The following is a 12,813-nucleotide window of genomic DNA, read 5'->3' as shown; positions in this document are numbered from 1 at the left end:
GAGTAACTATCTTTATTGTTTTATAATTGAACTAATTTGGGCTCTTAAGCCCATTAGAAAGTGACTGAACCCCTTCTTGTTTTTTTTATTTATTAAAAAAAATTAATTTATGAGAGACAGAGAATCCCAAGCAGGCCCCACATCCAGCATAGAGCCCCACAGAGGGCTTAATCTCGCAACCCTGAGATCATGACCTGAGCTGAAATCAAGAGTCTGTTGCTTAACTGACTGAGCCACCCACGTGCCCAGCCCTTTCTTTTTCTTTTTTTCTATTCTTTCCTTTCCTCTCCTTTTTTTAAATTAACATATAATGATTATTTGTTGCAGGGGTATAGGTCTGTGATTCATCAATCTTATACAATTCACAGCATTCATCATAGCACATACCCTCCCCAGTGTCCATCATCCAGCCACCCCATCCCTCCCAAACGCCCTCCCCTCCAGCAACCCTCAGTTTATTTCCTAAGATTAAGAGTCTCTTATGATTTTTTTTAATTAATATTTTATTTTTTTATAGACATGTATTTTTATCCCCAGGGGTACAGGTCTGTGAATCGCCAGGTTTACACACTTCACAGCACTCACCAAAGCACATACCCTCCCCAATGTCCATAACCCCACCCCCCCTCTCCCAACCCCCCTCCCCCCAGCAACCCTCAGTTTGTTTTGTAAGATTAAGAGTCTCTTATGATTTGTCTCCCTCTCTGGTTTTGTCTTGTTTCATTTTTCCCTCCCTTCCGCTATGATACTCTGTCTCATTACTCAATTTTTTCTTATCAGTGAGATAATTGTCTTTCTCTGATTGGCCTTTTTATTTAGCGTAATACCCTCTAGTTCTATTCACATCCTTGCAAATGGCAAGATTTCGGTTTTTTGATGGCTGCATAGTATTCCATTGTATATATACACCACATCCTCTTTCTCCATTCATCTGTTGATGAACATCTAGGCTCTTTCCATAGTTTGGCTGTTGTGGACATGCTGCTATCAACATTTGCAGCCCCTTCTTTTAATACTCAGCTCCTCTTGGGTTACTAACGATTGGACCCTAATTCCATTTTCTCAGGGAATGAGTGACAAAGTGCCCTGTCATGAGGGGAGGTACTGGGGATGGTACTGTCTTGGTCCTCTTGGACCCCCGTCCTTGCACTGTGATGGGCTCTCATGTCTGACTTCTGTTCCTCTCAAGGTGCACTACATCTGTCAGTGCTTTGTCCCCAGTCGTGGGCTCTTGAGGGCCCCCCAGTTTGTCCCACGTGGATTCTAATGGCCTCTTGGGCACTGGGGGTGTGCTTGCTCTTCTGCACCACGGAGGGGGCACCCTCTGAGGCTGTCTTCAGGCCTATTTGCTAGGCCCCTCTTGAAGGCTATATTTTGCACCCTTCCTGATGCCATGTTGGAGGCAGCCTTCTCCGAGGGACTTGTGTTCTCCTCACACCCTGGGAAGTGAAGAACAAGTCCTCTCTGCTCTTTGGCCCTCACACCTCCTGGGGCTTCTCCTTTCCCACCCTGCTCTGGGGGTGCAGGATGCTGAGCACGTCTCAGGGATCCCCCGAGTCTCAGCTGCAGCCACCTCCTGCAGTTCTCTCCTCCCACAAGCTGGTCCTCTCCTGACCTTCCTATTGTGGGAAAGCCTGTCTGCCATCCTTAGGAGCTCATCCCCGCACTTGCCTCACGTCCAGGCTCTGTCTCGTCGTCCTCTTCCCAGCCGAGCTTTTAAAAAATTTTAAACATTCTTCTCTTGGAGATCTTGACCTTACGATTAAAATAATGGTATGCAAGACAGTAGTCTGCTATAGATTTACAAAAATCCACTTACAAGTTCAAATTCAGAGGCCAGGGATTTGTGTACATCCTTACCCCAAGTGTATAGAAAGCTTTTCTCTGCAACTTAAATGGTCGTGATGTGGGGGAAATGGATTGGAAATGTCTATAGCTCAGTGCCAGAGTAACATATCCTGCTCTCGTCCTCTCCTGGGATTATAGGATTGGGGAGATTTCCACTCCTTTGTCACCTGCGGTTTCTGAATTTTCTGAAATAAACATGTATTTCTTTCATAATAGGACATATAATAACAAAAGTTCTTATAAATAAAGGGACACTTCCAGGCACTTAGGTCTTTAAAGTTTAAGGTTAATTTAATTTTATTGCTGCTGTTGTATATTTTGATTTTTTGGGTGCCCTAACAACCTCCTTTTATCACAGTGAGTAGATTCTTTGGGAGAAGGGAGTGTGAGAGGCAGGGGCCGGGCTGGAAGCGGTTATCAGAGGGAGAGGCACCGTGGGTGTCTACCTCTCCCTTAAGGATCAGAGTGATGTCGTTGCCCTGTCCAGCTGCCCTAGGCGGGAGGCTGTGGCTTCGGGGGCATTTTAAATGACTGTCTTTTTCCTTTTAGTGTGAAGCAATAGGTTTTATTAGTATTGTTACAGGCATTGGGTTACATAGAACTGATTTTTAGCATGTGCCCCTACTGAGCTTTGAGGAGATAAATCATAGCAGAAATGGAATCACGCTGGAATTTCCACCAAAACTTGGAAGCTTACCTTACACAAAGATAAAAAGAAAACTGCTTTTTATATCCTAAAATGATAGCTGTTAAGCAGGAGAACATTTCAAATATGAAAGCTTGTCCAGTCACCTCCCCACCCTGCTTGAGCCCTGCTTTGTCCATTCTTGACAAGTCAGAGATTTCCTGACTTTAAAAAAAAAAAAACTATGACTTTATATATCTGTCTTTTATGGTACTTGATGTTCCCATTTTAAAAATTCTTCTGAATCTGAGTTTTGTGAAAGTATTAGCAAAATCACTGTAAAAGCCCGTATCTGATGCACATGGAGATGAAAGTGAGGTGGGCCCCGGCTTCTACCCCGCTGTCCTCTTGGAGCCAGGGGAGGACTGTGTGGCTGACAAGTTCCTGGGGACCCAGCCCTGGGGTGCTGTGGAAGCTGGCTGGCTCCAGTGGCATGTGAAGTCTGGCCGGAATCGTAGACTGGGCCGGAAGCCCCGTCTTACAGATCTCTGGAAGATGCCCCCAGGCTGCTCCTCACACCCAGAGAGGAAGGGAGTGGCTCTGCTTTGGGCTGTGGTTAGAGACAGGAGAGGTAAGCCTGACGACAGGACTGAGGTTACAAGCTGCAGGCTCATGGCCCATCAGCTTAAAGGAGATGGGGAAGGTGACCATGGGGGTGAAAGACTTTTTCCAGTGTGGGCAGAGGACAGGGAGCCGGAGGAGGAGGCTTGTCACAGGGGAGAGCTCAAGAATCCTAGAAACCACTTTATTCAATCCCCCCTTTACCACTGAGGAGAATGTGAGCCAGAGACGGGGCAACGTATCTTGGCTGGGGAACCCGTAGTCGGTTGATGGCAGAGTCGGGACCAGCGCCCAGGCCCCCTGGGCCAATCCATTGCTGTTTCTGTTCCAACAGGGTTGGAAGGCCTGGTTCTTCTGGTGCTGGAAGCCTTAGGTTCTGGGGAAAATAGACCACCCTGGTCTCCTGGGCAGCTTCCTGGCCTCCGGGATCCCACAGCTGTCATCAGGGTGGAGGGGAAACATGAACTTGGTCCTTGCTGGTCCTAGCTCTGAGTTGGGGCAGACACTTCTACCCCAGTGCCTCCCACAGGGGCTTGTGATTCTAGAGACATTGAGCAGCAGGCCAGGGCTGCCCCAGCCAGACGGAAGAGTTGGACCCTGGGGCCTGAGTGCAAAGAGGGCGTGGGGTTCATCATATTCCTCACAGTGTAGACCTTGCCCCTAAAACATGGACGGGCCATAGGCAGCCACAACATTAAAAAAAAAAAATGAGTGAACAGATGAATACATGAACATTATGTTAGGGGCTGGCTCCAAGCAGAATGGCGAAGTGGGCCAAGTTCTTTCTCAGGGACACTTATAGCCCACGTTGCTGTGTCTGTCCTTCTCAGAGTCATTCCCCTGCCCTGAGGGCCGGGGTCACAGGGGCTGCATCTGACTCACCTCTCCTTTCTATGATTCTACCTCTGACTTAGACAATGACAGAAAGAGAGAAATGTGTCTTGGGAGGAGGTCGTCAAATGATGGTGGGGTTCCTGGCTTCTAGCGGGACAACATCTTTGTGCAGCAAAGTGTGATTTCCCCTGAACTTCAGGAAAGATTGGCCTTGGACAGAGGGTGAAGTGCAGCTCCCCCTGAGGCCTGGGACAGGATGAGGGAGGTGGGAGCTGGGCCTAGGGGTGGCGGGATTCTGAGGAGAGGGAGTGAGGGAGGCCATTCTTGAGATCGTGCTGTGAGGGGCACTCAGGAGCCTTGAGTTGTGGCCTGTGAGGGGGAAGATGGGGCGACCAGCAACAGAGACTAGCTCTTCCGGCTTGGGGAACACAGGGCCCCTGTCTGGATGGGTACAGGACCCATCTACCTCTTCCTCCCCTTCCTCCCCTCAGCTGGGAGCCCAGACTCACCTGGCATGGCTTTGCGTCAGAAGTGAGGAATGTGAATACACTCGAGAGGACTGAACGTGGTCCTACATGCCCCCAGGGCCTGCCAAAGGGACAGCGTTAGGTCCAGAGGCCTTGGGCCCTGTTCCCATTTCCCAGCTGAGGGGAATGGGAAGCTCCTGCTGGAAGGGGCAGTTTTCACTTCGCCTGCCTCTGGTGGGCTCTTGGTGTGACCCTGTAGACCTCTCGAGCCACTCCTGAGCCATGGGCCTTCGAGGTTTGGAGTCTGAGGAGGTAGGATGCTTGGCCCAGAACACCCACTTAGCAGCCCCTGCCCCCACTGCTCACCGAACAACCCCCCTCCCACAATGTGCGTCAAACCACGCTTTTTAAAGCTGCCCCATCCTTTCCTTGTCCCTTCTCTTGTGGATTTTCCTGGACCCCAGTTAAAATAGTGTCCTGGGCCTGCAGTCCTGGGGTTGCCTTGGACCCTGAGGACCCGAGCCTCTGCCGGTGATCAGGGGCCAGAGAGGGTGGGGGCCCTGGGAGCCTAGCAAGGCCCTGGCACCAGCTGGGAGGGAGCGAGCACCTGACAGGTGGTGTGGGCATCCCGGCCCCCGGACACTAGGGTCTGCAGCTCAGGTGTGTGCCGCTCCACAAACTGCTCACACTGAGGAAGGAGAAAGAAACAGGTGTCGGGGGGAACCGGGCCCACTCAGGACTCTCCCCTTCTCTGCATCATTCCAGCGCTCCCTCCTGACCCGCTGGAGGTCCCGCCATTGCCCCCACTGAGCAGTTCTGGCTGGGAACAGGCTGATGCCGGCTCAAACGGAGGGTTTCTGTTGGGAAAGCCAGAGACTCTGGAGAGGGAGGGTCTTAAAACTCTGAGGGACTCTGAGTCCTGGGACTCTAGGGCCTTCAAGCCTGGCTCGTCCCCAGGGAGCAGAGAGATGGGGCAAGGACAGACGGGGACTGTCCTTGCCCCAGGCCAGGCCCTCTGCTGCTCTCGTGGGCCTGCTATTATTCGTGTCCTTACTCTTTGTCCACAAGGGAGGCCTGCAGGTCCTCTGGGGCCCATGCCCTTTGTCCAGGGGTGACGCCTGACCTTGGCAGGTTTTGCCCTGTATTATTGTTCCAAGGTTTTGAGGCCATGTTCTGCCTGTTTGATCTCCTTCAGGGCAGGGTTAGACTGTGTGGGTCTCTGACTGGGAAGCCTTTCCAGTGGGAGCAGGCCCATTGTCCCAAGTCCCCCATGTGCCCATCCCTTACCTTTTGCCTGTCCAGCCAGGGGCTGAGGCAGGCCTGGCGTATTGCCTGCGGCACAGCCTGCTCACTGCTGTTCCCAGCCTGCGTGGTCACGAACATGCAGACGTGGCACTCAGGCTCTTCAGGGGACCATTCTTCAGGCAGGGACTCCAGAGCTGGGAGGACTGGAGAGAAAACCATCAGGACTGCCCTGCAGAGGAGCTCATTTCCAGTCCTGACCAGTGCAGTGTCAGGGGCAGGAGTGGTGGGGGTGGGGTGAGAGGTAGAGGGTGAGGAAGGGGAAGGGGGAGGGTGGTGCAAGGCCAGGGCTGGGAAAGAGGAGCATGCGCACTGGGGAGGGGCCCGGGGCGGCAGGCTCACCGGTGCCGTCCTCACTGGAGCAGCGGAGGACCAGACCGCAGACCAGCTGGGGCAGCACGCGGCCCAGCAATGCATCGAGCAGCAGGACAGTGTAGCGCTCAGCCAGGCACTGGCAGATGCCACCCACCACCAGGGGTACGACGTGGCACACCTTCCCCACAGCCACAGCCAGCACGCCCTGGGGCGGGGGCAGACACAGGGCACGGTGGGACCTGCCCCAGCAAGGTCTACACTGCGCCCAGCAGCTGCGGGCACTTTGTGGTTTGACCCTGCACCCTTCTGGGAGGGGGAATGCTTATGCCATTTACAGATAAGGACGCTCAGCCTCTGAGCGTGCAAGGGGCCCAGCCAGAGTCACCAAGTGAGTGCAGGAGCCAGGCCACCATCCCAGCTCAGCATCCACAGGCTCTGGGAACGCAGGAAGGAGCATGGCCAGCCCGGAGGGGCAGGCATCAGCCGGGCCACGTGGTGATCAGACCTGCGTCTTCTCCCTACAGATGCTGGGTTTGCCACATTTCCCTGTAGCGGGATCAGCTTTCATCTGTGGCTCCCGGAGCCCCTGGGGGAAGCGAGTATTTTACCCAGCCCACCGGAATTCCAAACTCCACCTCCTGGCTGAAGGGCAAGGAGAGAGGCCGAGGTGATGGACACTCTGGCTCATTCCCTCCATCCTTTCTTCTTTCAACCAACATGGGTCAAGAACCTGGATGCCCCAGGCTGGCCTTGGCTCTAGCTTTGCTTGTGACCACGCTGTCCCCTGTTGGTGGGAAGGTGGGGGCGGCGCAGGACACTGAACTGTATCCTTCAGTTTTGCTACCTTCCAAACAGGTTTATTTCACCAAATGCTTGTGCATTTCAACTGCTAGTGTCAGAACTCACGCTAGCCTAACCTCCCTGCTTTGATGACAGAGGAACGGTTCTTGCTCTGCCCAAGGCTAGCCTGTTGGCTCGTGCACTGGACCCCCGCCCCTACCTTCTCCAGTATGTTACTGGCCCTGTCGTCTCTCCCCAGGTCACTGCTTCTCCCATCTGCTGGCCTGTCTCATTGGCACACAAGCATGCCAAGGTGGCATCCATCACTAAAAAACCTCACTTGTTGGGGTGCCTGGGGATGCTCAGTCGGTTGAGTGTCCAACTCTTGATTTTGGCTCAGATCTTGATTTCAGGGTGGTGAGACGGAGCCCCACGTTGGACTCCCTGCTGATCCTGGAGCCTGCTTAAGATTCTCTCCTTGCCCTCCCCCAAGCCCCATCATGTGCTCTCTCTAGGAAAAGAAAAAAACACTGGGATTCTTTGCCATCCGATGATGAGCTGCTGGTGGGCAAGACCCAGGTCTTGTTCACTTTTGTTCTTTGACACCTGGCACGAGGCCTGGCATATAGTGGGGGGACTTTACAAGTGTTGAATGAACTCTAGTTCTCGCCCACAGGGTGCCCGAGCTCTGGGTTCCTTTGTGTGGTCCCTGACAAGGGTATGAGGAAGGGAAGGGGACGGTAGAGCTATGGAAGGCCCTGCCAAGCTCCTCGTATTCGTGGACGTCTCACCTTGGGAATCACAACCTGGATCCGCTTGATCAGAGTCCTGCACAGCCAGCAGTAGGGGATGGGGATGGGCAACCGCCGCTCGGACACATCCTGCGGGAGAGAATCACCCCCAGGTGAGGCCAGGCTTGGCACTGGGAGGAGGCTTCCTCCAGGCTCTGCCTCCCCTGCCTCCTCTTCCCCTTTCCCCCTCCTGCCTTAGGCCCTGCTTAGAGCTTCTTGTCCCTGTTCTGGCTCTGCCCTCTCCAGGGCAAGTGCTTATGGGCCTTGGCTGTGGCCTCGCTGTCTGGAAGCCCACCTATCTGTGTAAGGGGCCAGCAGTGCAGGGGACCTCTGTCACCAGGGTATGAGGCCCAGCCCTCACCTGGAGGGCTCCGGGCAGCCCTGGGAGGATCAGCTTCTCCGGCAGCAGGTCTGACAGCTCTGGCTCCTGCCCGGGCTCTGAATGCCCAAGTTTGCACAGGCCCAGGTGACTGCAGATGACCTTTGGGTTCTAAGGCACAGTGCAGGGGGAGGGAGTGGTCACTAAGACCCTTGGCTTTGGGCCTGGAATGGGGGGCAGCAGGCTGGATGGGGGCTGTGGCCTAGCGTGCTGTGGTGAGGGTTGGGGGAGCCAAAAGGCAGAGGTGGGGTTGAGTGGGGTCTCCCGGCAGGGGTCTGGGGATGGGGGTGAATGAGCACATGCATGTATGTTTGTGAGAATGGATGAGTGCAAGCATGAGGGTGAGTGTGTTTGTGTGTGCAAGTATGTGATCATGTGGGTTCTGCGTGAGGCTGCACGTGTGGTATGAGTGTGTGAACAAGTGTGAGTGTGAAGGGTGTGAGGGTGTGGTAGGTGTTTGGTAAGCCTATTGCATGGGCCCTTCCTGCATAGGTGAGCCAGTAGGGCTGACCTGGGCCATCTGGCTGTGGGCCTCTATGTCTCCTGGTCTGGTCACGGTGGGAGGGGGCGTGGGGGGTGTGGGCTGGGGTGTTGTGTGGGTAACTCTGGGCGTGGCTGGACATGGGGGCCATCGGGGAGGCAGGATGGAGGTGAGGTTACTGCGTCCTCACAATCTGGCTCTGGAAGTAGTCGATGACCACTAGGAAGTAGGTATCCAGCAGGTGACGGCACTGGGGCACAAGCAGCTTCAAGGGGAGAACGTCACACTCTTGCTCCAGGAACTTGCGCACCGTGTCCTGGGAGGCAGTGAGGAGACAAGTTGTAGAGGGGACAGTCAGGCTGACCCCCCGAGGTCTGTGCCCGCCTGAGTCCCTGGATGCCGGCTGGCCACCCTCTCCTGGGGCACCAGAGTTGAGAGAGTGCCGAGGGGTTAAGTAGCTGGTTACAAGGACGATCCTCCCCCTTGGGAAAGACCATCTCTGGTTGTGCTGCTGAGATCACTCCCAGGACCCTCTCCTGGCCGGGAGGTTCCTGGAGTCCCCAGGCAAACCCATGCCTCACTCTTGGCTTGGAGATGGTCTCTTTAGGGGGCTGACCTCTATGTCCTGTTCTGTCCCCCATCTCTTGGCCCCCAAGCTTCATCCAGGATCTGGACCTCATTACCTGAAAAATGGCCTCCTTCGTCATCTTGGTGAGGATCCGGACGATGTCCTCACATTCCTGACACAGGTCATCCTGGGGAGGGGGCCCCAAGGTGGAGCATTTGATGCGGGGGGTATGCTCCCAGCTTAGATGCATGAGGCTGAAAGAGCGCTCCAAAGCACAGGCACTACCCACCCCCGTCCCGTCCGGTCCCATCCGGTCCCATCCAGTCCCATCCGGTCCCATGGAATCCCGTCTTATCATCCATCCTGTCCTACCCCTGGGGGGGCCTTGAGTCCCCTCAGGTGCACGCAGAGGCTACTCAACACCCCCTATGCCAGGCCTCCAGTCCCCGCACCTCTGAGGGAGGTACTCACAGCTCTTGCGAAGCCCCAGACCTCCTGTAGGCAGTGCCCCAGGGCTCTGCACTGCAGCGCGTGCTCCAGGCTCTGACACCAGAACTCGGGGCCCCGGGCACAAGCCAGGGACGAGGCAGTCCAGTCAGCTGTGATTCGGGGCCAGAGCAGCCGTGGAATTTAGGCCATGCCTAGCACTCTGACTTCACCCAACCTCCAAATCTAATTTTACCAGGAGCACTGGGGCCTTAGAAATGCTGGAGTCCGAAGGAGCAGGGCTCCACCTGCTCTAGTGCCCCCGCTCCGCCCTCCCCACCCCAGCCGCTGTGTATCCTCGGACAAGCCCGGGAACCTCTCTGAGCCTGAGCTGCCTCATCTTAAAATGAGGATATTGAACGAACTGGGGATAATGCCTGGCTCAGAGCCTGGAGATGGCCGGGAAGTCTCCTCCGCACCTGACCCCAGGTGAGAGGGAGCTGAGGAGAGGCTGGGGAGACTCACCGGCACCAGCACCGGGGCCACACAGCGTGGGGAGCAGCAGCAGCCACAGCAGCAAGTGTGACTGGGCCATGTCACCTCCACAGCCTGGATCCCTTGCTTGGGCGGGGGCCCTTATACCTGGCCGGGGTGGGGGGGGCGGAGGGGGGCAGGGCTCTGGGGGAGCAGCAGGGACCTCAGTGTTTGCCTTTGTCCTGGAGAGCCCTCCAGGTGCTTTGATCCCTGCCTCTTCTGTGCAGTGACACTCTACCACCATCCCCCTTCTACTGTTCCTGCCTCATGCTGGTTTCCAGTTCCCACTCTTCCTGTACTAAGTCCCATGGGCCTGGACTCCTGGGTCCCTGCAATTGGGGACTTTTTTTTTTTTTAAGATTTTATTTATTTATTTGACAGACAGAGATCACAAGTAGGCAGAGAGGCAGGCAGAGAGAGAGAGAGGGAGGGAAGCAGGCTCCCTGCTAAGCAAAATCGGGGCTCGATCCCAGGACCCTGAGACCATGACCCGAGCCGAAGGCAGAGGCTTAACCCACTGAGCCACCCAGGCGTCCCAATTGGGGACTTTTGAGTGCCCACGTCTGGTGCATCTCTCTGGGCTATGGTGGGGGAAACAGAGGGCTGGGATAGCCAGAATGAGCCCCATTACTTCCCAGCCCCTCAGGCTTCCTCCACTCTTGAGCAATGCCCTTACGAGCTTCCTGGCGGGCTCTCTCTCTCTTTTTAAGACTTTATATTTATCTTAGAGAGAGAAAGAGAGAGAGAATGCAGGGGGGAGGGGTAGAGGGAAAGGGAGTGTGAAACCCAAACAGACTCTGTGCTGAGCATGGAACCCAATGCAGGGCTCGATCTCACAACCCTGAGAGCATGACCTGAGCAGAAACCAAGAGTCGGACAGTTAATTGACTGTGCCACCCAGGTGCCCCTCTGCCTGACTCTTGACCCCAGGCAAGCCCTGCAGGGACAAACCTGGGACCTTCCTGGGCCACCTACCTCCCAACCTCTCCTTACCCTTTCCCCAGAAACACGTCTGGGTCTGTGGATACAGGATTGTCATTCCTCAGAAGAGTATTTATATGAAACAAAACCCCCAAGTGACCCCAAGAGCCTTAGACAAGGACGCAGGGACAGGATTTCCAGGCTGGCTCCTGAGCAGCCCAGTTGTCCTCTGGGGGCCACTCCTGGGTAGGGGCAGGCCACCGCTGGAGGTCCAAGAGAAAGAAAGTGTCCTTGGCAGGGGCTCCAGGGTCAGGTCCCACTGGTAGGACACACCCGGGGACAAGCTCACCACCTGCCCAGGGGAGGACACTTCTGTGAATGCAAGGAGTAGAGCCTTAGCTTCTTGCCACCAGCTGGCGAGGAGTGCATCTGATGGACTGGGGTGCCCTCTGCAGCAGAGGCTCCCAGCCTCTGTGCTCCAGGAGGCACCCCAATACTCATAGCTTTGGGGGGGCGGGAGTTAGTGCCACTGCACCCAGGATAGTCAGGTGACATGCTGGAGGTGACATGCAGTTTGTTGGCTCAAGCCCTTGTCAGTAAGAGAATGTGGGACCACAGATCAGGAGCAGGTGACTTGGGCACGAGCCAGGAAGGTGGGACCGGAATGTTCTAGTGGGTCACTAGGTGGGGAACAGATGAGTCAAGCTGGACGCAGCCGGTTTGGGTACAGTCAGGACTGATTGAGCAGCAGAGCAGGATTTGGGGACGGCTGTCCCCAAGGTGCGCTGGTCAGCGTAGTCTCACAGCGGGAACACAGAGCCCTTGAGACCAGCGGCTTCCCAGGACATGCTTGTTTCTCACTTCCATCCCAGGGCAGAGTCTCTGAGGGTGGTGGGGGGGGATGGTTCTGGTTCATAAGGTCATTCAGGGGCCCAGACTCCTCTGTCTGCCTGATCACCATCCCCCAGGGCTGGGAGTCCTCCCCTGGATTGTTGGCCTCTGGCTGGCAGGCCTCAGGAAAGAAGCCCGGAAGACATAAGAGAGGCTCGAGGCTGGGCCGGGCGGGGCAGGCTGTCCATCATCTGTGCCCTCAGCTCATTGTCCCAAACTCGGGCACAGGTGGCTGCTAAACCACGTGGCAGGCTGGCGGATGCAACGTGCCTGAGCACTGGGACACCGGGGAATGGAGTCAGACACAAGCAGTGTCTCACATCCAGCCCAGTGAGCGCAGAACGAAGGGTTTTGTGGGGTTTCCTGGATAGCGGGCCTATGGCTTCTCTCCACTGCTGAGAATTGTCGTCCAAGAGCATAAAATAAAAGAAACACAGAAAGCCAGCCATGGTAGTGAGCCCGGGCCCTGGAGGGGAAGGAGGTGCCCCACCTCAGGGTCCCTGGAATGGGTCTCTGGTTCCCCTTGTCCCCACACCACTGTCAGCACGATCTCTCATCAAGTTTGGTTTTGTTATGGGCATGGACATAGGAGACAGATCTGTCTGTCTTCCTGCACAGATCGGTCCCCTGTCTTCCTGGCCCATCTATTTCTCACTGTCAATGTTTTTCTGGGGAAAAAAAAAAACCCAAAAACCAACCAACCTAGCGCTGTTAGCCATCCCAAAGTCTGGGGGCTCATGAACTTGAGTTTGTTGATAAGGATGCCCCCCCGCCAGCCTGCCAGTGGTCATTTCTGCGGCAAGTCTCTGGTGACCACGCTGTTTCCACTCATGCTTCCTGTCTGTGAAGAACTGTGTCTGCAGCTGGCCTTGGTCCCCTCTACGCCAGTCTGTCCTTGCCCACCCCCAGCAAGAAAGTGGCCTCGTGGGGCACCTGGGCAACTCAGTCAGTTAAGTGTCTGAGTTCAGCTCAGATCACGGTTGTGGGGTCCTGGGGTGGAGCCCTTACTGACGTTCCCCGCTGAGCAGGG

The 12,813-nt window shown here is 55.5% G+C and overlaps 1 protein-coding gene across 4 annotated transcripts; it reads right to left on the bottom strand.

Moving 5' to 3' along the window:
* Window positions 1-2,384: 2,384 nt before the first annotated feature.
* SFTPB (surfactant protein B) lies at window positions 2,385-10,071 on the bottom strand. Of its 4 annotated transcripts, none has more exons than XM_082743483.1 (11): window positions 9,963-10,071; window positions 9,483-9,610; window positions 9,127-9,198; window positions 8,634-8,759; window positions 7,945-8,073; window positions 7,584-7,673; window positions 6,040-6,217; window positions 5,683-5,843; window positions 5,003-5,083; window positions 4,438-4,516; window positions 2,385-3,530 (listed from the first exon to the last, which is right to left on the bottom strand). In XM_082743483.1, exons 1-10 carry the CDS (start codon window positions 10,030-10,032, stop codon window positions 4,454-4,456), a joined length of 1,098 nt encoding a protein of 365 aa, XP_082599609.1. In that variant the 5' UTR covers window positions 10,033-10,071; the 3' UTR covers window positions 2,385-3,530; window positions 4,438-4,453. The 4 variants fall into 4 exon arrangements, with proteins under 4 accessions (XP_082599609.1, XP_082599611.1, XP_082599610.1 ...); XM_082743485.1 differs by having other exon boundaries at window positions 2,385-3,470; XM_082743484.1 differs by having other exon boundaries at window positions 2,385-3,083.
* Between the last annotated feature and the right edge of the window lie 2,742 nt (window positions 10,072-12,813).

Source organism: Mustela nivalis (assembly GCF_964662115.1).
Source record: "Mustela nivalis genome assembly, chromosome: 8".
Taxonomy (NCBI): Eukaryota; Metazoa; Chordata; class Mammalia; order Carnivora; family Mustelidae; genus Mustela; species Mustela nivalis.
This window is presented reverse-complemented; position numbering and strand designations above follow the sequence as displayed.

Bases quoted from the DNA above. Each gene is read 5' to 3' on its own strand.
- SFTPB (XM_082743483.1), bottom strand. From the start codon at position 10,032: ATGGCCCAGTCACACTTGCTGCTGTGGCTGCTGCTGCTCCCCACGCTG. The intron at 8,760-9,126 runs GTAATGAGGTCC...ACTGCCTCCCAG, and splicing joins CGAAGGAGGCCATTTTTCAG to GACACGGTGCGCAAGTTCCT. The intron at 7,674-7,944 runs GTGAGGGCTGGG...TCTCTCCCGCAG, and splicing joins GGCTGCCCGGAGCCCTCCAG to GATGTGTCCGAGCGGCGGTT.